This window comes from Rhineura floridana, chromosome 10 (assembly GCF_030035675.1).
Source record: "Rhineura floridana isolate rRhiFlo1 chromosome 10, rRhiFlo1.hap2, whole genome shotgun sequence".
Classification (NCBI taxonomy): domain Eukaryota; kingdom Metazoa; phylum Chordata; class Lepidosauria; order Squamata; family Rhineuridae; genus Rhineura; species Rhineura floridana.
Window position 1 is genome coordinate 21,794,313 of NC_084489.1, and position 23,019 is coordinate 21,817,331.

Here is a 23,019-nt window from a genome sequence, read left to right on the forward strand (position 1 = left end):
TGTATGCCTTTCTCCTTTTCCAACCATCCAATTTCATTTCCATTAGTCAAGCATCCACCCTCTCAACACTCCCTGCCATTTGTCTTTATTGGACTGGTTTTTTGGAGAGCTGGGTTCCTTACGATTCTCCCCACCACCCTGAAGTGTTATACCCCTGCAAATCTCAAGGATACCCCTACTCTGCTGCTGCCTGTCTCTTATGTGTAGGTGGTGCAATTTTGGCTAAATTTGCTCCAATTTATTAAGACTTAAATTGGAAAAAGAGGAAACTATATAGTTAAAAATAATAAATGATATACAATTTTATTACTCTTGGCTCAGTTTACTTGCAAATCAGCATTTTAATGGGTGTATCAAGCAGTATTACACTTTTAAAAAAGGAAATAACCATAAATGGGAGTTTTCAAAAAAGGGGAAAAAAACAAATGGAAGTTGAACAGTGAAATTCTATGCATGCCTACTCAGAAGGAACCTGTTTATTCCAATGGAATTTACTCCTAGGTAAGTGCATAAAGGACTTCAGTTTAAGACTGCCTTCTCTTGATTTCTATTGCTGTGCTTTCAAGTTCAGTCCACCAAGTATACAGCTGGTTTGCAGACAGGAAAAGGACTACATTCAGCCGCTTCCCAAGATTTTAGCTTTTAGAAATCTTTCAGTACAAACAGTCACCTGCTGGATCAGAGAGAGGCAGCACATGCATCACATAGTTTTTTATCTGCATGTCTAGCAAGTGGTAGAATGTTGGAACTGAAGCACTTAAGCTGGATAGTTTAATAATGAAATTTCATATAGCTAAAGTTGTAGTATTGTTTGGACATGATTATTAAACACCCTCAGTAAAAGAAAATGTATTAATTAATTATTTGATTTATTTCCCACCCTTCCTCCCCGCAGGAGCCCAGGCACTTACTGAGTGCTATTACTTTTGGGCTTCCCATGGGCAGCGAACTAGCTGCTGTGAGAACAGGATGCTGTACTAGATGGACCTTTTCTAGCAGAGCTCTTATATTTGTAAACTTAAGTGGAATACTATATTTTATTGTTCAGAGGTTACTAGTTCATATAGTAGGGGGACTTATTAAAACACATACAGACAATGGTTAGCTCTTGATTTTAAACCAGGCATGGGGGATCTGTGGCCCTCCAAATGTTGATGGATTCCAACTCCCATCAGCCCGGGCACAATCAGGGATGATGGAATTGTAGCACAGCATCATCTAGAGGGCCACAGATCCCCTGCTCTGGCTTTAAATATACACTTAAGAACAGCAGATCATACAAGAGGGATAATAAACAGTGTGAACATAAGTTTATTTCGTTCAGGGAGTTTACAAAAAAATGATAATTGATTTTAAGTAATTTCCATGCAAAACCCAAAAACCTTGTTAATACAATTAGATCTGCAGATCTGCACAGTTAATCACATAAAACCAGAAAGGGATGCATAAAGATTGAAAACTCAACCATGCCTTCTTGCAAAGTCCATTGTTACATGATCCATACATTTAAATAATGTTTTGTAGAGAAGCCTTCTATAGTAGTAGCAAAATACTGCAATGAAAAAGTTGAATAAGGTAACAGAATCAGCCATCAGATGTCAGCTGATTAGTTATATATGTCTTGCACTTCTATAGCACCTTCCATCAGGAAAACTCAAAAGCATTTTACAATGAAGTCAACCTCACAACACCCCTGTGAGGTAGGGAAGCATTCTCTTTACAGCCTAGAAAACTGAGGCGCAGCAAGACTTCCACTCACTCCTATGCCACACTTGGAACAGACTATGCTGTTAGCCTTGCAATGGTTTTGGATCAGATTTCTTCATCCAACTTCATGGACTTGCCTTTGCCAAATATTAATATGTTAACATTTTAAATAGAAGGAAGTGATCTATATACCAGCAAAGTTTGTGGTATTTCATATTTTAATGGAAGTGACTTTTTTAGTTCTTAGTGGTACTTCGGAGGTAACTGATCTCTCACTTTAGCAACCTCATTTATCTCATCACAGATGAAGGCTATGTAGATTCATACTGCCAAGCTAATACATCATCCTAAAATATATCTTCCTATCATTACTTCCCTCTCTAACATGGAGCCATTCTACAGATCTGGCAGAATGAATTGGTAGACAGAAGCGATAGAATTCTAAAGTTTAGATTGCAAGTAGGGTACACTTTTCAAATGCTCTCTTCTATTTAAAGCTTCCTTCATATGGTATATATCAAAGCCCAGCATAGTGTACAATCTCCCTTTATGTGTGAAGTTTTCTAGTTATGGGGAGTTTGTGGAGGATGATTAAAAAATATGTCACCCTCTCTGCAAACTGAAATGGTATGATCCAGAATTTACTACCTCATTCTATGCAATATGTAGAATAGTGCTTAATATTTGAGTTAATTTTAACAAATGTAATAGCTAGGTCAACGGAAGGCCTTTTATTTACCTCTTCAGAACCTTCTCAGTCCTCATTGAGCAACTGAAGTACCTTTCTGCACCTTCTTTTTCTTATCTGTTTTGTTCCAGTTACATCAGTGCTTTATGTCAAAAAGATTACCTCTTAAGAGAGAAGTGAATCATACATGGGCACTTTTTCTTATGTAGGTATCTATGATGAGTATACTGCTTTCCAGCATAGAATTCTTTTAGCTTTTGAATCTTTTACTTTTACTCCCCAGGAAAGTTTCATTTAATGTTTACTATCAACTTTCATAATGTTGGCTTTTTAGCTAGTAAACCTGCATACAAAAAAGCCTTTTTAACATGGCATATATTTTTGCAGTTGGAATTTTGCCTACCTTGCCTTAAAAACAGTTTTGTGATCTATTGGTTCTGTCTCTATAGTTATTTAGGTGTAGGCATTTTATCCAAAATAATGCTGTTTCAATCTTCTAACATTACTTTCAGCAGCCCACACTTCAGATATAACATGGATTATCAGGGATCCTAACAGCACTCTAAGGCCTCAGTACTAAACATTTCCACATACAGGTCCCAATGAAGTCAAGTATGAAGAGTATACAGAAGACACTGTTTGTGCAGACATGGCTTTAACTATAGAGCCCAAATGGTGAGGGTGGTAGGCTCAGGAATTATCCTGTTCATCTGATGCTAACATACTGGATCTCAAATTTGAATAGAAAGCTATGCATGTAGAACCCAATACTTCCAAATCCTTGGAGTAAAAATTGTGCTGTGTAGGCCTATTCAGGTTCATCAATATGTACCTAAGCTCCTATGCAAATGAGACTCCTGATATACAGGTAGAAGCATCAGCAGTGTGATGCACTCACAATCCCACATATGTGTAGGTGCTGTTAGAGCCACATCTGCATACAGCTTGTACTGCAACAACAATATAGCATTTGTACAGAAGAAGCCTCTGAAAGTGATGCAAAGGCTCCCAGGCACTCCTAATGCTTCTATGGAATGAACACCCACTCCATAGGATCTTTACGACATCACAGATGCATTAAAAATGATCCAACCATGTTTGGAATAAAAAGGCTGTTCCAAAACAAGCTCTATCATCAACACTAACTCCTTGTTATGCTATCACAACTCTAGATTAAAAACTTATTTTATTTAAGCCTGGCTTATTTGGCCCTTAAATTTATCTGAAGTTGGCTTTCAAGTGCTTTACTAAAGTATAGGTTACAACTATTATGCCTGTTTTGAACATGATGTCACGGACATTATAAAGTGTCAAAAATGCAGTCTTACAGGTAAAATTTTATTACCAATTACAAGTCTGGTGCATATTCTGTCAAAATTCAGTCTTACATCCATTCATAGAATAAGTAGCTAACAAACACAAATCCAGAACAGACTGTGGTAGGCCAGCTTTGATTCCAGGGGCAGAGAGATTCTTTATCAGAATTCTTCTGAAATTCAGAGTGGCTGCTAGAAAGCATGAAGAATCTAGCCCTATTTTCTAATAGCTAAAACTTTACCACAAAAGTTTACCAATAATGAACTGGAAAACAGATGTCCAACATGAACCCTTACTGACTTGCACTCTAGATGAACTTAAGATAGTCTTCTCCCTTTCCTGTCAGCCTATGGATCATAAGCTGCAATGCAGTTCTATAACAGGATGTATCCTATCACATGGGTAAAGTAGTTAGGCACACATTAAGATCCAGAAACTTCACACAGTGTTAAAGTTAGTGACAGACCACCACTACACACATCAACCTACCAAGTAAGTAGGACTACATTTAGTCCTAAGAGCGACAACTCAGCAGTATAAAAAGAACTGTATGCCATGCTTTTTCAAGCTGTATCTTGTGTTTTTGAAAACATTTGTGATTTAGACAATTCACTACCTTAATGTTTCAGTGGCCTGGTTTACACATCATATTAAACCGGTTAAAAACAAACCATGGCTTAAGGTGAACACACTTCCCCCTTGCACTGTTGCCACACTGCCAGGAAACAAGCCAGAACTTGACTTGTCAACATGCCTGAACAGGGGCTTGTGGTTTGTTTTCCCTAATCAAGCCCTGTTCATCATTAGGAGAGAAACAAATCACAACCCTGAATTAAGAGATCATGAGAAACCAAAATCTGACCTACTCCCCAGCAGTGCAGAAACAGGAATGGGGGGAGAAGTGGACCAAGAACATGTCAGCATTGTGCATTATGGTTTAATGTGGCTTGTGAACTAGGCCACCAAAATCCTATTATGTGAAAAAAATATCTTTGAGGCTTCAGAATCAATGGCAGGTGCAACCAATATGGTGACCTCCAGATGTTGGACTGTAACTCCCATCAGCCCCAGCCAGCATGGCCTATGGTCAAGGATGATGGGAACTGTAGTCCAACGAACATCTGGAGGGCACCACAATGTCTACCCGATGTAAGGCTCCAAAAGACTATCGAATTGGGATGAGCACACAAGACGTTTTGGTTAAGTACAAACAACTGATTGCAAACCTTAGCAGTGTTGCTTCCTCACCAGCAGCAAGAAATCAGTTTACTTGCCACTTCAGATTATTCTGTGGTCTTTGTTAGTGGTAGCATAAGGTGAGGTAGGCAGTAATCAGACATAAAGCTAACTGAAGATCACACATCACTAGCAACAATGAACAGCTGATTCAAAGTCCAATTCTGTGAACATCTACTTAGAAATAAGCCCCACTGAATTCAATGGGACTTACTTCCATGTAATGTGCACAAGATTTCAGCCTCAAGTGTCAACTTCATGATCATATATCAGCTTTGCCATACTTAGTTTAAGACGCATAGCATAACTAAATGTACAGATTTGTTAGACTCCAGAAGCCGTGTACATTGCCATTTGTTGTATTTATTAATGTTACAATGTTATCTTGCTCTGTCAACCATGCCCAAGAACTCAAGATACAAAGGACAGCTTCATCTACTCTAACATACAGCATACTAAAACTTGATTCATGTGCAGTAACAACCTTCATAAAATGCCAAAGTTGGAATTTAAAATTTTAAGTTTCTGCTATGCCATTAAGTGACATACAAATCCACATAATCTTAGTTCTTTAGCTTTAATACCCTGCAAAAATTTTGTTGGCAAAGAAATACATTTTCAGGAAAGATACACAACTCAATAGTGTCTGCTGTAGGTTTACTTTCCCTGATCTGGGGATCCAGTGGCTTGGCTTTACATCTATATAAAAGGCAACTATTTAGTAGCTTTCTCTCTCAATTATGTCAAGCAATCACTTGAGAACAAAAGCAGTGCCATTCTAAGCATAGAAGAAGTTTGTTCCTCAGTAAATCAATGATTTCACATCATAGGCAGTTGTCTATTGCAAAGTCATCCCATGTTTATAAAGCCGTAACTAAACTTGTTTCCTATGGATGCATTTTACCTACCCATCTCACAAAGCAGTGTGTTTTTGTAAGGTCTGAATTCCTGCTCAAGAGTCCAGAAAGAAGCTGGACTCTTGGAAAGACACATCAGCACCAGCCACATCAACAACATGTATTTAAGGAAATTTAGGTAGGATTATCTTCTGTACCCTAGGAACCTCTTTGGGAGTTAGTTGAGTTCTATTATCTGTCAGTGTCATGTAATACAGCAATGCACAAATCTTAGCATAGAAGTATTATACTAGTATCTCTCCAAATGTCATATAGCTGTTCAGAAGATCAACATTTGACTGAAGTTGTCACTAAAACTTTGGGCAGCAGACAAAAAATGTTGTAAACGTATTTCCAGAATATTTCCAAATTTCAACCAGTAAGAAACCACAAAGGACATTTGCCACTAGACATATAATTACTTCCATCCTGCAAATACAAGTGTGTGCGACCAACAGCTGATACTTGCCACAATACATTTTTAAGGTTAAGTATACAGCTTAAGTTTTCCCAAAAGATAAACTCCACATACTAGGGGAGCCTACACATTTGTTGGCCATTGAATGCAATTCTACAGAAATCCTAGTCACTTGAAACTCAATAAAAGAAAAAGTATGGATAGTCTGCATATTCCATGCTGCTACTTGACTATATTGTGATTTCTGTAGCCAGAACAGGCATTTTTAAAATAAAGAGATTACATAGATGAAACCAGTTAATATACGCAGACTAGTGTTCCTAAGTTTTCTATTTGGATGTGCATTTATTTTCTGGAAACCTAAATTGAAAAACAAAACAAAACAAACAGCTTAGCATTACACTGCATATTTTTGAAAGTGGTATACACTAGAGGTTCCTAGTAAATTATGGCTACATATGTAAGGATGTAATAAATGGGGGCACAGGACAAATTGCTCATTTAAGGTCACTTAAATTTGTCATTTATAATAAATCAGAACCCAGATGGCTGACTTCTGCAGGATTTCTGAGAGGAATCCAGTAGAGCTGGTTTCGCGTTTCAGATGGCCACTAAGGAGTTGTAACCTTTTCCAGAAGTTGTGATCCACATGGTGTCCACAATGAGTGCAGCAAGTCTGAGGTAGTCAACCCTTACGAAGGCTCAGTATCTGAACATAAAAAAATGTGAAATAACCACTGGCTGCAGATACCTTTGCAGAGTAATCAAAACACTGGGGATTCTTGTTCGACCACTTACATTAATTTCCCTCATATCCAAAGAAGAGTCAGGTGTACCAAATTAAGCAAACTTCCATAGTGCAGAAGAGCCAATCACTTACGTCAAAGAGGTCTGCACTTGTTGCAGTAGATCCAGCAGATATAAGACGACATGTTCATAATAGGTGTAGTTTAGTTACCTTAGACTGGAAGGGTATCAAATAACCATTCCTTAATTGTAATGTGTGTGCATCTTTACTGATCCCCAAGCACAGCATATTGGTTGTCTAGCTGAAGTTTAGTTGCCTGGGTTTTTGAAACCTCATCCCTACCTCTATTTTTGTGTTTTACTACTTCAAAGCTCTTCTCCATTTCTTTATCCCTAAGGGAAAATAAATGTAATCAGTAAGTGTCTCACACACACTTGCCCCTTAGTAATATTATTTCAATGACACTAGTTTTGGTTGCAAAGTTCCATGGCTAGGGCCACTGACAGAATGCGTATATGGGCCACAACCCAGGGTGCTACCGTAGGGAGAGTGCTTGTGAGCACTGGTGGGATAATTCTTTGAACAAAAAGCCTCAATGTCATTACACAAACTGCTTTCAAAACACCAACAGCAGAGTTAGGGTCTGCTGTTCAAAACACAAGTTCAAAGCTATGCTGGAGTGTGTTACTGGTGCTGTTTGCTGGATTGTGGCTATAAAACCATGCTAATTCACACTCACACAGAAGTTTAAACACTGTAATACATGAAAAATTGTGAATATGTTAATTTCCTATTGAATGCAGCACCCAGTAGTTGTTCGCAGCACTGGCCTAAATCCAAAGAACTGCATAACTAGTTCTGCATGCCCAGGGAGGGTGTTGACCTTATATTTATTATACAGAAGTAATAAGAAAAGCCACTTTTGAAGTGGGGTGTGCAGGTTCCCATAAGCAGTTTGTGATACGGCATTCAGTGCATGTGTGTCTGATGGTCACAGAAAAAAATTCCACCAAGCAAGCTCAAGGCCTTGGGGGCACCTAAGGCAGCTCTTGAGATCTCAGTCACAATCCCAATCCCAGGTTTAGTGTGAGATTGCAAAGAATGGCCTGCAAAAGCCATTTTTGTTAACATACTTTATTCCACAGGCGGACAAAACAGAACAAGGCTTATGCTTTAATTTAGCAAAGAAAGCCACCTCTGAGGCATAAAACTAAAGAAATGCTAATTTCTTAAGCTAAGGAAAGTACTGAAGTCCTGCAAATGGCAAACTGAATTTAAGATCTACACAGGGCTGTGATTCGATATGTGAAGTGGGAACACATCAAGCCTTCCAACATTCTACCATCCAGCCCCTCTGAACAACTTTCTGTAAATAGAATAATTGTTTTAAGAAAGCCGCTTGTCCAAACCTACGTAGATAGTGCTGCTTAGAACAGCATATCCGCCATTAAAACCTGGTTGCTGCTTCTGGTGCAAATAACACCACACACTTGTTTATGGTTTCAGTGGACAGGAATATGAAGCTCTGAACCAAAGACTGAGGGGGGAAAGGGGCTTTAAATTAACCGTGCAGAGTCCTATTATCATACTTACTTTCTAGTATCTACATGCTTGGCAGTGGATTGCAATGATGGAAATTGTGTATCACTATAGATCTCTGGGGGTCCTTGTGGCACTTTCCGTGTCCTACTTTCTCTTGCACCAGGTGGCCTATATACCCCACTGGACTGGACTGGCTCCGGGCTTTCTGTAAATGAGACAGAAAGAGCTTTAGAAACAGTCATGTGTTATTAGGTTAATGTGCAGGACCCCACTCTTTTGACCAACTTTGTATACTTCAAGTGGAGTGTTATATGAGCCTGTCATAATATTCTAGTTTAAATTTGGTCTTGATTTGAAACATCACCTGCTGTAGAGGAGCATTGATAACAAGCAACTTATTAAAATCTGAAAAACAAGTATTTCCCACAGAGGATTTCAACAGTAATGATAAACCATGGTTTGCGCTCTCCCCACCTTCACAAGTGATGGGAGAAAACTCGAAACTTTCATTTGCAGTTTGGAGCAAACTGTCTTCCCATCTGGGCCAAATATAGAAACTGTAGTTTGCAGAAATCATAGTTAACGAATTGGGATATCAAACATAGCAGGAAATGTGCTTTATTGTGAATTACAAATGGAAGCTTCAGATTTCCTCTCGAGGGCAAAAAGGAGGGAAGGCAAAAAGGAAGTGTGTGAATCCACCAAAGGGAAAGTATGTGAATTCACCTAAATGCAGCCACAGCCAGTGGCGATACAGCCACTTTGAAGATACTTTTTTTTTTTTTTTTAAAGAATTGGCTACATGAAGAAAACTTTTATTAGTCTATATCAGTGGTTCCCAACCTTTATGAGCACAGGACCCCCTTTATAAGCTGAATTTTTTTGTGACCCCCCTTCCCTCCAGGGAGGCAGGCTGTCTGCCAGGAAGGAAGGGGGAAAGCAGCCTTTCTCTGCAGCCTTGCTTCTTTTTGCTTCACAAAAAGCCCTCTCCTCTCATTCTAAGCAAGTGCGTTGCCAGTAGCGGCAGTGCAAAGAGACGGGAATCAGTGATAGTAATCCCCTCTTCTTCCTGGTAGCCCCACCCTCAGCCTCTTTTGGCATCTGCCATGTATTTTATAGGCAGATGCCTGCCTTTAGTGCGCCTGAAAGACACTCTGGCGCTTCAGCAAAAGGCCTTCCCTCTCGTTTGGAGCAAGGGGGAGGTGTCATCTGCAGTGGCAGTGGAAAGCAGACAGTGTAGGAGTGAAGACTTTTTTAAAAAAATTAATAAATAATTCATTTCTTTACTGTTCACGGCCCCCTCTGGATTAATTCACGGCCCCCCTGGGGGTCCCGGCCCCCAGGTTGGGAACCACTGGTCTACATAAAGCATCTGTCCATGCAGTCCAAGATGTACAGCAAACATGAGAAAAAAATCTTTCACAATCTTTTTACCCCAAGGCAGCTGTGTAGTCAAGTCTACTGCCATGTAAATACAACTACAGTATTCTACCAAGATAAGCATCTGTAATCTTATGCACTGCTTTCCCCATCTTCCTGCAATATTATTATTATTGACAACACACTACACTTACTGACAGCTGGTTATACTGTGTCACACACTACGGCATTTGGTAAACAATGCTTTAATTTTAACAGGTGACATGAACCCACACTGGATTACTTCCCCTCTACTTATTTGAGCCTTCCATTGCTTCTCATCAAAATGTAACTGCACAGCACAAAATATAACAGAAAGCCCAATAAAGCCAATTCAATTGATACACCTTTTAAATTAACAGAGAAGTAAGCAAAAGTTACCAATAGTTTCAGCAACAGGTGTTTGCGTAGGAGCAGATCTATTCCAAGGACCTGAAGTCTTATCCGCACCCCCACCTTGTTCTTCACTATTATCCCTTGGTTCTTCTCTCTTTTCACCTTCTTCATCATCTTTTTCACTGAAGTAAACACAAAGGTGCAATACACGTCTATCACTTTCATAAAGCAAGCACATATGATACAATGCAAGTATTGCATACTGCAATATTAAGCAAAAACCTCCAAAAAAACAGATCTCCAACATACATCTTGCATGTTTTATCATACAAAAGGATGGAGTCTGCTGATAAAATAAATTAAAGCTAACAGTTGTAGCATATAAGCTTCATAAAACTATGGGTCTGTAATTAGCAAAGGTGGTGCAAATATTTAGAATTGGACAACTTAAGAGTAGCAAATACTAAATATTCCATTATATTGCTGCCCATACTTGTTTTAAGGGATGTTAAGTCTAACATTACCAAGCAAAAAAGAAAGTACACACACTTTTATGCAAAATAATCGTCAACCACAAATTAGTTCTTTAAGTCTGGCAATCATTGACAAGGGACAGAACTTCCAGAAACATGTTCATAAATTCAACCTGCTGCTTTGTTAGCCATACCAAGTAGAGAAACATTAAAGAAATATTTAATAAAAGCTGCTAAGATGCGCACATAAGTTGTGGTGATTGCTTCAAGCCACCATGTGGCAAGTTTAGAGATATGACTTGATTTGTGGCTTTTTTCAGTTATTAAGCTGTTATAAGTCAGACTGAAATAACTCAAGAGTCTATGTAGTATCTGTAAGGTACATCCAAAACTGATTAGTAAAATGTTATTTTAACATTTCTTTTAAAACAGCAATACCTAATTTGCATGGACTGAACTCTGAGACCACTGTAGTCAATTATTTCTTCCTGCTCAAATTCCTTCCAATCATCCTCTTCCTGTAAAACACAAAGATTATGTAGGCTTATTATCAGCATTTAATGGAAGGCCAACAGCACAAAAAGCTACGAAATTATGCAATAGTAAAAACCTCGCAGGATTTCAATTTTCCTATTCTTTTGCTGTGAAACACACTGCCTGCTTTAGAAACACATAAAATATTTCAAACGTCCAGAACATTTCACATACATCTTACTTCTAGTGTTATTTCTAATTAATATACATGACTACCTAAATTAACACAGTGGAAAAATGTTCCCATTTCAAAACATGGTCCATGCAGCAAAAAAGAAAAACTGTTCTGAAAAGTATTTGCTAATAGGGCACCTACATTCTAATTTTCCCAAAATGACACACAAATGGAAGGATAGCAATCTAGACTGGTAAGTCACAGTCCAGGAAAGCAAGAAACTTTCATTATCTACACACTCATACCAATGAGTCTTCCAGTGCTCATGCTTATGTAGCCAAAATTGCTCAATCAAAGAACAATGGCAGACTTGGGGTAACTCTGAGGAATGAACATGTGCAAAAAATCTGTAGAAAAAACTGAGGGGGAAGAAGACCCAAAGAAGCTCTCTAACAACTGAAAGGCACACAACATTAAGAGACGGGGGGGGGACACTCCACTGGGTAGGAGGCAGAACAGAATGGAGTAGCTTGAACACATGACAGGCACATATATATCTAAAGGACAGAAAGAACCATCTCATTGTTTGGACAGGCCCAAGTCCTCTTGTAGAAGAATGAACTGCATGAACCCAAGGCTTGCCAAGTATTATCTATTCAAAACCATTGTTCAGATGTTTGTCTGAACTGAGCAAAGGGCTTGTGAAATATCTGGATAATCAGGAATGTTTTAACTTATACGGTTCCAGTAGACCATGGTAAGGAACCTCAGGCTTGGGGGGCAAATGCAGAGTCTCTACCTAGCCCTTGGGACTTTTTGCAGACCTGTGCCACCTCTCCAGTCCTATGCCCTCGAGTGCTTTTGCCTGACTGGAATGTAACTGTGATAATGCCACTTGCAAGGCTGGATGGATAGATGTGCAACTTTTGCCTGGCTGGAATGCATCCTTTAACTATGCTAATGCTTCTTGCATGCCTGGATGGACAGACATGATTTTTGCATGGCTGGAACATAGCCTACTGATCACAGGAAAGAGCCACATCCATTTTGCCTCTTGTCATACTACTGATATGTACCCCCACCCTCAAGTCACCTATGAGGAATGTGGCCTTCAAACTAGTAAAGGTTCTCCTCCCCTATAGAACAATGACAGAGACAGACATCAAGTTTGATAATCATAAAACGTGAATTCCAAGAGGTTCAGATAGGGGTTCTAACTCCTTTGCTCTAACGGGATGAAACCATCAATTAAACAGTCTCTTTTGGCATTGTAGTTTTGATGTATAGATAATACGATGTACAGAGACTGGTTTAATCTATTCAGTATAGGACCTGCTCTTTCACAGTCACCTATGTACATACAACTGCTCGTTGAAGGGATGATTTTCTCATGCTGCTGCAAATGTATTTCTGGGCAGCTTATAGAGGCAACTTGTTCATATACACAGATCTTTTGTAACATTTGGAAACAATTTGCTGCCCTCCTACTGGGAGGAAGAGTGGGATATATATTTAATAAATATAATTAATTAATTAATGAGCCTCATTATGACAAAGTCTAAGATTTGCTTTAGGTTAAGAAGATGTGCCATGCATAGGTAGAGCTATGTTCGCAGTTCTTGAAGATCTTGACGAAAATTGCATAGTTTCAAGTCTTGAAAGCTATTGACCACAGATGTCACAAAGAAATTATATCAATTGAGTGTGAAAAACTCATATCACAGCGAGAACTATTTAATCCATATTATATGGCACTTCCATTATACAAGGGAAATGCATCACCAACACAACTGAGTCAAGTACTTCAGGAACCATTTTTGGAAGGCAATAAAAAGCACTAGAGAAAGTTGCACTATCATGTTACTACTATGGCTAATGGCACTCACTCTCCTGTCTCTGTGGCGCGAAACTAAGAAAGCAGAAAACACTCCTATCTACCAGCTTCAAGGCTCCAACAAAGAGCTAATGAAAATCAGGGAAAGCCCTGGCCTAAGTTAAGACTATCATGCCTCCCAAGCTCAAATGAATACACTACTAGAAACGAAACAGTTTATCTGAACTCTGGGGAAGCAGAAGACATAGTTAAGAGCACACAGAGAGATCGTGGCGCGGATACAAGACAGTCTATCGTGAAAGAACTTGAACATGTTCAGAGAAACGAAGGAGGGAAAGAAGTCTATCCAGCCAATTATTTTTGGCCCCACAACATACACCTGATTATTCTCAAATATGAGAGATCCTCAAGACTCCAAGCTCAGCCCCCCTCCCTCCGTCCCCAGTTAAGGGGTGATCGGTGGGTGCCACTTCCACGCGCCCTATCCCAAGGCCAGAAAGGCCTGGATGACCCTGCAGCGGCGCCCTCTGGTGACAGGAAGTTACCAACGCCCACAGGAAGCAGTCAGGAAAAGGTCTCTTTTACCTTCTCTCTCCCCTCCCCCCACCATGCCTGGTCATACTCGACCCATGACCCACTCAATTCAGACATCCCATTCACTAGCCCATTTACCTTATGCGCCGCCTTCGCGACAGCGGCGGCGTTGTTATTAGAGGCCGCCCCAGAGCCCCCTTCAGCTTGTCGGGTTCCCCCACCTCCACTAGCTACAGGAGTGTTGGAAGAGGCAGCCGAGGAAGCAGCCGCTGCAGTGGCACCTCCCCGGCTGATTTTCTCTTTCCGTTTCTTTTTGTCCCGCTTAGCGAAAAAGTCGTCCAAGCTCCTCTCCTCAGTCTCGGCCATGACGCTGGCAGCAGAAACAGCTCCTCCTCGCGCTCCGGTTCAAACCGGTTGGGAGTGACTGGACGCGTCTTCCTCGCGCCTCACGCTCTCTCAGTCGGGAGGACGGTTGGGTGTCTTCAACCCGTAGGGGGGGCGAGCAAAAGAAAAAAGGGAGGGCGTGTGGTGATCTTTTTACAGGTGAGAATTCAACACCACCCAGCAGCCTCACGTGCGCCTTATATATGTCCAGCCCCCAGTCACTCCCGTTTCTCTCACAGGAGGCAGATGGTACAGTCCTAAACCGTCGCTGCCTACGCACTGCCTTTCTTTTTTCTTTTTAAACTCACGCGGCAGAGTCTGTTCGATGGAGGAGAACGGTGGTTTCCGCTCTCCACGTTGGTAGCCGCCACTTGACACAGCCAAAGGAAGAGCGGAGGCGGAGGGGTGAGAAAGGCGGGGTTTGAAGCGGGAGTTGTTCTAACGTGGTACTCTACGTGACACCTTATTGGGTATGATAGCGTGAATGAGGGAGAGCGCATGCGCATCTTTCTCGCCAAACCAACCCGCCGAAAGGAACAAATGGCCTGGAAGCCAATGAGAAAAAACGGCTGATGACTTGTGCGTATCCAAGTGTGTGCCGGCCGGAGAGGACGTAGGAACGGGAGTTGGTGATTGGTCCAGTGCAGGGATATGGGAGGGAGAAAGAATTTGGAGAGACTAAGAACTTACGTGGGCGGGGTTGTCTAATGCGCTTGCGCAAAATCTTTGGTCGCTGTGTAATGACGACCTAATTAGAGGATGGGTTAAACTTTGGTCTCTTGTTTCGAGGTTTCTTTCTTCCTACGGAATACTGAGGAGGATTGGAGGGAGGGGATGTAAAAACCTCCATGGTGATTGTTTTGACTTGCTATTCCAGCTTTTCTCTTTGCCTGAGTTTTGTGTGCAGTTATTCCCAAATATGAGAGACTTCCAAGCTCAGCCACCCCCACCCCCGCTTGTTCACTTATTCAGACGTCTCATTTAGTGGTCGAATCCTCATTAGGTTGCCATCCCTTTCCGGCTTAATGGGATTCTTGTGTCTTCAACAGCTGTGTAAAAGGCAAGAATGTAATAAATGCAGCTTTTTCCTTTGCACCTTGTGAGGCAAAAGCTGCACCTGTAGAATTGTTTGCTGTGCACCTGTTAAAGGCTGAAATCGCACTTCTCACAGAAGAATTATGAGTAGAAATTGACTAATAGGTAAAAAAGGGAAGCAGGAGACACATGCTACCAAATTCTTCCAAGCTACACAGGAAGTGGATTGGACTGTGAAAGACCAACCCAAATTGTGTTGGCATTTTGACAAATTTGTAGAACAGTCCAATATCTCAGAGAGGAGGTCAGGTCTCCTGCTCCCCTGGTGTATTCACTGTAGTTGCCCAATTTCCCTGTGTAAGGTTTGATAGAAATATCTGTTGGCTATAGGTACGTTCTTAAACCTCAGGGATTTTTGCCTATTAGTGAATTTCCCTGCTTTTTAGTCCAGGAGATAAGAAATGGGATCCTGTGCAAGCTTGCTGAGAATGGATTGATCATTTGCATGCTGATTGAGTTCAGCAGGATTTACTTCCCTGCAATCATGCTTAGGATGGGTAAAACTGACCTGGGGAAGAGGAGGGAGTGGGGGGAGGAGATTGGGTGGGTAGGCACTGGGCAGAGGGGAAGCCCTTTTCCTTTCCAAAAGGAAAACATTGTGGATGGTATTATTCTTTTTCAGGGTTTCCCCCACCTTTTTATTCTACAGCAGGCACATGTAGCCTCCCACCCAAATTTAAACCAAAGCTGTCCCTGGCCACATCCACAGCAGACCTTTATTTCACTTTAGGCAGTCATGGCTTCTCCCAAAGAATCCTGGGAAGTGTAGTTAATGAAGGGTGCTGAGAGTTGCTAGGAGATGCCCTGTTCCCCTATCAGAGCTTCAATCAGAGTGGCTGACTGTTAAACCACTCTGGCCACTGGAAGTTCTGTCAGGGGAATAGGAGGCTTCTCTCAGCACCCTTCACAAACTACACTTCCCAGGATTCTCTGGGGGAAGCCATGACTGTCTCAAGTGAAATCAAAGTCTGGTGTAGGTGTGGCCCCCTGATTAGACAAGCCTAGTAGCTGTGAGGCGTTTAGAACACTGACAGTTGGTTCTTACTGAGCATGCTCAACATTATCATTGAGTTCATAAGAAAAGCCTGCTGGATCAGGCCAGTGGCCCATCTAGTCCAGCATCCTGTTCTCACAGTGGCCAACCAGGTGCCTGGGGGAAGCCCGCAAGCAGGACCCGAGTGCAAGAACACTCTCCCCTCCTGAGGCTTCCGGCAACTGGTTTTCAGAAGCATGCTGCCTCTGACTAGGGTGGCACAGCACAGCCATCACGGCTAGTAGCCATTGATAGCCCTGTCCTCCATGAATTTGTCTAATCTTCTTTTAAAGCCGTCCAAGCTGGTGGCCATTACTGCATCTTGTGGGAGCAAATTCCATAGTTTAACTATGCGCTGAGTAAAGAAGTACTTCCTTTTGTGTGTCCTGAATCTTCCAACTTTCAGCTTCTTTGAATGTCCACGAGTTCTAGTATTATGAGAGAGGGAGAAGAACTTTTCTCTATCCACTTTCTCAATGCCATGCATAATTTTATACACTTCTATCATGTCTCCTCTGACCCACCTTTTCTCTAAACTAAAAAGCCCCAAATGCTGCAACCTTTCCTCTTAAGGGAGTCGCTCCATCCCCTTGATCATTCTGGTTGCCCTCTTCTGAACCTTTTCCAACTCTATAATATCCTTTTTGAGATGAGGCGACCAGAACTGTAGACAGTATTCCAAATGCTGTTCAAGCCAAAATTTCTTAATTAAAAATTAGCCAGGCAGGTTTTTAACTTTTAAACTGCAGAAGATGAAGGTCAGAGTATGGGGCAAGGTCAGTCATAGGATGATAGGTACTCTGTGAACATGGCTGATTTTTAATTAATTTCAACAGATTATGAGAACTCTGACAGAAAAAAGTCCAAAAGGGGTCTGGTTTTTCTCTGTCTCTTTTTACACTTTGAAGTCTTGATTCTCTCTGACTATTTTGTATATCACCATAAAAATTGAGAGGGCTGTTAAGCAAGCGTTGCTGAGGTCAAGACTATACTTTTGTAAGGTTTTGTTTATGAGTTTTGGAGCAGGTGGTTATATTTCTCCATAACATCTGAATCAGGATAGGCTGTGTAAGTCCTGGACTGTTGCCTGGATGAGATGGTGGACTGGATAAGGGCCAGTAATGTGAGTTTGAATCCTGGGAAGTCTCAAAGTTAGGCCAATTGTTCTGGATGGGGTTGCACTCCTCTAAAGGATCAGGTACTCTTGGATACACCTTTGTCATTTGAAGCCCAAGTGTCCTCTGTGGCTTGAGTGCCTTTTAGTAAGTTAGTCTGGTATCAGGTATGACTTCATCTAGATCGGGATAATTGTATCTATTGTAGTTCTGGCAATGGTAACCTTGATAATGGATTACAGCAATGTGGTCTCTATAGGGCTGCTCATGGGCTGGGCCCAGACGCTCCAGCTAGTGATGGGGGCATTGATCTGACAGAATGTAACACGTTTGCTAAAATATCTGCATTGGTTGCTCATATGCTATCAGGCCAGGTTCACAGTTCTGGTATTAATATATAAAGCTCTGAACAACTTGGGTCCAGTATACCTTAACAACTGCCTGAGTCCTTATAGCCCAGCTTAGTTACTGAGATAATCTGGAAGGGTGCTGCTAGTTGTTCCCCGTGTTACAGAGGCTTGGCTGACCTCCACTTGATGTCGGGCATTTAGCGTCACTGGTCCCATGTTGTGAAACACTCTTCCAGCAGAGATTTAGCAGTCACCCTTGCTTTTGATTTTCAAGTGACTCTTAAAGACCTTTTATGTAGACAGGCATATGTAACTGTTTAAATCTTTTGGTTAGCCAGTCATTTTAATCACTTTTTTACTTCTTTTATGGTGTTTTATATTTTATTGTATATATTATTGTACACCATTATGATACATTGTATGAACTGGCAGTATATAAATATTTATATAAGTACATAACTAATATTTCTATCGTAAAAGAGTTCCTCTCAGTTATTTCCCTATTGAAGGCCTGGAGTTGTCATTATTATGTGTAGTTACAAAGAGAGGATAGTTGGACCCTGCCATGCTGTGTTACAGGGACAAACCCAGGTGTTTCTGCATTTGTGACTTGTTAAAAACACATGTGTATTTAAAAATAAGTTATTTAAAACAAGATGCTATAATTTAAATCACTGTTGTGCAAAGGATTCAGTAACTGCACTAAAAGCTAGTGTAATTAATGACTTGTTTAATCTCATATTCCAACTGAAGTGGTTTCTGAACTACAGATTTTTTAGATGAAGGAAGCTACCTTTCTCTTCCAAGCTTGGAGAAAACGATCTAATTTTGAATAAAGTTTCTGTGTGCAGGTACTGAAACATGCCATCTGAAGTGTCAGGTTAGAGGGCAGATCACAGGTAGGTTGACTTGCAAATAGCACTGCTACAGGTGGACAGTTAACCCTTGTTGTGTTTCTTGTGCTCTTATTTATTTATTTATTACATTTATATACCGCCCCATAGCCAAAGCTATCTGGGCAGTTTACAGTAATTAAAAACAAATATACAAATTTTAAAAAACAAAAAACAATTTAAAAACAATTTAAAAAATTTAAAAACAATTGAAAAACACATGCTAAAATGCTTGGGAGAAGAGGAAAGTCTTGACCTGGCGCTGAAAAGATAACAGTGTTGGTGCCAGGCGCACCTTGTCAGGGAGATCTTTCCATAATTTGGGGGCCACCACTGAAAAGGCCCTCTCCCGTGTTGCCAGACTCCTAGCTTCCCGCAGAGGAGGCCCGCAGAGGAGGCACCCAGAGGAGGGTCTTGGATGTTGAGCGTAGTGTACGGATGGGTTCATGTCAGGAGAGGCGTTCCATCAGGTGTTGTGGTCCTAAGCCGTGTAAGGCTTTATAGGTTAAAACCAGCACTTTGAATCGAGCTCAGAAACATACAGGCAGACAATGCAAGTGGGCCAGAATCGGTTTTATACGTTCGAACCATCTGGTCCCTGTTACTAACTGGCCACTGCATTTTGCACAAGCTGCAGCTTCCGAACAGTCTTCAAAGGCAGCCCCACATAGAGCGCATTGCAGTAATCTAACTTGGAGGTTACCAGAGCATGGACAACTGAAGCCAGGTTATCTCTGTCCAGATAGGGGTGTAGCTGGGCCACCAACCAAAGTTGGTAGAAGCTACCTGAGCCTCAAGTGACAGAGATGGTTCTAGGAGAACCCCCAAGCTACGAACCTGCTCCTTCAGAGGGACTGCAACCCCATACAGGACAGGTTGGACATCCACCATCCGGTCAGAAGAACCACCCACTAGCAGCATCTCAGTCTTGTCTGGATTGAGCCTCAGTTTATTAGCCCTCATCCAGTCCATTGTCGCACCCAGGCAAGCAGCACAAGGTAAAAACAGGATCACAAAAGACAAATAATGAAACAAAGAGAAAAAAGGTGCAAACATTACTCTACAAAATGGTTTCATCCAGTCTGGTAATCCCACTGACAGCCCAGACAGCTTGTGATTTCTTTATGAACATGACTGTAATTTTTGAATTTAGTTAGAGACATAGTTGAAAGCTTGTTGCTTATTATAAAGAACTTTAACAACAAAGAAAGCTGCTAAGGCTTAGTGGAAAGACAGCCTATAATATGTATTGTGTTCTTTAATTTGGCATGCATGCCCATGACTGTTGTAAAATTACTTCAGGGCATCACAGTCAAAGCAGATTAGCTTGGAGGAATGTACACACTTGACTTAAGACAAGAAGGAGTCTTGTGGCACCTCATATTTAATGTTTATGCCATTTATTATTGCATAGGTTTTTGTCGACTGTTTCTCATCAGTGTTGTCCTCAGCTGGCATACACACACAAACATGGGGTTCTAACTAGTTTTGCTTCACATTAATCCCTTGGTCCTGTCAGTCAAGTTTCTGAGAGAGTGTATGTTATTCTTTTATGACAGTGGTTCCCAAACCATTTTCCTCATGGAGCAGTAGAAAATTTCTGAGGTGGATCACTTAATGATTTTCCTATCTGTTGTAGCAATTGTAATGCACTGTGCTAGGAGCTGTATGATTTGGAATAGCATATTATTGCTTTTTTATTTCTTATATTGTATTTTATTGTATTACAATTTGAATTCCATATAATTCAAAGTATCCTTCACAGACATGTCATGGACCACCTGAATGCAGCTCACGGACCACGGTTGTCTATAGCCCACAGTTTGGTGATCCCTGTTTTAGGACATTTTTGGTATTTAGAGATTGGGGATGCCTACTCCTGTCTTGCATGAGTAATTCAAGTGCATCCGAGAAATTTAGGTTTGTACAGTTAAAGTGCTTTGCTGTTCTAGCACAATAAATCCACTTTAAAAAAGAAACAGACTTTTTGAGGTTAGGAAAGTGGCAGGGAAATGCATTGAACAGTGTAGAATTAACAAATGATTAACAAGAAGATGTATAAATACCCCACAACCAAATTGGGATGAATGCAGAATAATGTTAATTGTCATATAACCTCCGCACAAACAAATCAGAATGAATGCTCAATCTAACCAACGGATATAATCTAACCTCCATGTAAGGTTTGTGCAAACAAATCAGGATGAATGCTCAATAAATAGGTCATCTGGAGGAGACCTGAAAGCTATCAGAGATGTTAACTAAGTTCCACAACCAGATCTTCCCCATAATAAATAAGAATCCTACTACTCTTTAACCCAATAGGTAGTGACAGCCAGTGATTCATTGTCTACTTTAGGATGGATTTAATTCCAGTGGTACAGCTGGAGTAACTAGCTATCCTCTAATGACCTTTCAGATCTGAGTAACTACTGGATTTTATATTTCCAAAAATGGGGTATCGGCCATTGTTCGTTTCGTTTATCCTACCAGCCCTAGTTGCAACTTGAAAACTGCATAGCACCTAATAGAGCACAATCCAGTTAAGACTGGAAACCTGTACCTACATACCTGAGAGTAAGTCCCACTGAATTCAGTGGGAGTTGCTGCTGAGTATTTATTTTATTTATTAAATTTATACCCCACCTTTCTTCCCAGAAGGAGCCCAGGGTAGCCAAGGAAGTAGACAGGCATAGGATTGCACTGTGAGGGGTAAGCCAGCCTCCATTCCTTAAGACTGACTAAATGTGAACACTGTGGCTTCAACACCAAGTCAGCTTTTCCTCCCCTACCTTGTCTGTGTAGCATCCAGCCCAATGTAGATTTCTGAAGAACTCGAAAGCTCGCTCATAATTTTGTGACGTTTTGGATGATCCTAGTTAAAGTACTCCCCGACTGTGGATTTTTACATTTTTAGAAGGGATCAATAGAACTTTTGATGCTTTTTGTCTGTCTAATCTGGTTCACCTAGTGACCTTGGGGTGTCAGACGAAAGAGAGGGCTAAGGGCTCTTCACAGGGTCCCAGGAATATCATGGTATGTTTTAATCCATTTTAATTATAGATTCCCGTGCACCCCTATATGTCGTGTAAACATATCTTCCCAACTATGTAGTTCTCCTTATTTATGTTTTCCTCTTTGTGAAAACCCTTATATATTCTCAATAATGTGAAAGGGCTACTGCAAAAATCTAGTTGGATAAGAAGCTACTAAACTAGGATCCAGGTTTATTATAGTAGCAACAGAAGTGTTGTTTGGATATTGGATACAGGTTCAGTGTCTGGGATATAGCTTTGTTTTGTGTACTACTTTTCTGTTAGGCATTCTTCCGTTTCAGCTAATTTAACAGCTTAAAACTAGTTTATTTGTATAGTTTTATACAATGTTGTATGGATTTATTTTTGTATTTATTGAAATGATTTCTGATTTTCTGAAATCTTTCTGATTTTTTAATATTTTTTGAATTGCTATACTCGTTGTTCATTTGATATCCTGTGAGCCACTTTGGGCACAATTTTGTGGAAAAGTGGCATAGAAATAAACATGTTGTTGTTGATGATGATCTGGTCCTCTCTGAATCCTAGGCAGTGTTTTGAAATGTCATAGCTCCAAGGAAACCTTTCTAAAGATCAAAATTGATGAGATGTAGGAAACCCTGGATTGCATCTCCAGATGTCTTTTTTTAAGTTTCAAAGTAGCTGTAGGTAGGAGGTAGAATTGAATCAGGCTCATGGCACTGGGAAAGGGGGGGATTAAGGTTTTCTCTCAACTGTTTTCTTGATCTAAATTTCTTCCTCTCTTCTCCCCCTCCCCCCATTACTATTTGCTTCACTATTGCATATGGGTCCATATTGTACCTGTTTGTTTCCTTTGTGGGACTTATACCAGCTTGGAGAAGTGGGGATTTAGGTCAGGGAAGTGGTACATGGGCAGTGTAGGGATTAAATCACTCCAAGTACTGTGCCCTGATTGATTTCTCTCCCCCCCCCCGGCCAACCATTTGCTGCTTTTATACCAGGGCTGGGGAACCTGTGGCCCTCCAGATGTCCAATTCTCAACATCCTTGGCCATTGACCATACTGGCTGTGGCTGATGGGAATTGATGTCCAACAACATCTTTTTTTTTAAGTATTTTTTTTACATGCAAGACCTAATCATGTGTTGTGTAGTTTGGCTTTGGTCAGGTTCTAAGATAGACCCTCAGTTAAATCAGGGAACTGATTGCTCTTTGTGAACCAAGATTGTAGCCTAAAAACACGCAACACTCTCCTGCTGCCATGCATTGCGGGATGAGATTATTTATTTATTTATTTATTTATTATTTCAATTTATATACCGCCCTTAGCAAAATA

General features: G+C 40.8%; 1 protein-coding gene and 1 long non-coding RNA gene across 4 annotated transcripts in view; one reads left to right on the forward strand and one right to left on the reverse strand.

Moving 5' to 3' along the window:
• Positions 1 to 321: 321 nt before the first annotated feature.
• Positions 322 to 14,687, reverse strand: CDV3 (CDV3 homolog). 3 transcript variants are annotated; one of them, XM_061587803.1, is made up of 5 exons: positions 13,936 to 14,687; positions 11,219 to 11,298; positions 10,353 to 10,489; positions 8,604 to 8,757; positions 322 to 7,402 (listed from the first exon to the last, which is right to left on the reverse strand). In XM_061587803.1, exons 1-5 carry the CDS (start codon positions 14,161 to 14,163, stop codon positions 7,276 to 7,278), a joined length of 726 nt encoding a protein of 241 aa, XP_061443787.1. In that variant the 5' UTR covers positions 14,164 to 14,687; the 3' UTR covers positions 322 to 7,275. The 3 variants fall into 3 exon arrangements, with proteins under 3 accessions (XP_061443787.1, XP_061443788.1, XP_061443789.1); XM_061587804.1 differs by having other exon boundaries at positions 322 to 6,971; positions 13,936 to 14,684; XM_061587805.1 differs by lacking the exon at positions 13,936 to 14,687 and adding an exon at positions 13,641 to 13,752.
• Positions 14,688 to 14,826: 139 nt separating this feature from the next.
• Positions 14,827 to 23,019, forward strand: part of LOC133365608 (uncharacterized) — a 30,496-nt gene continuing 22,303 nt past the window's right edge. The window contains exon 1 of the long non-coding RNA XR_009758259.1: positions 14,827 to 15,032. This is a non-coding gene — a long non-coding RNA (uncharacterized LOC133365608). The remainder of the gene's footprint in view (positions 15,033 to 23,019) is intronic.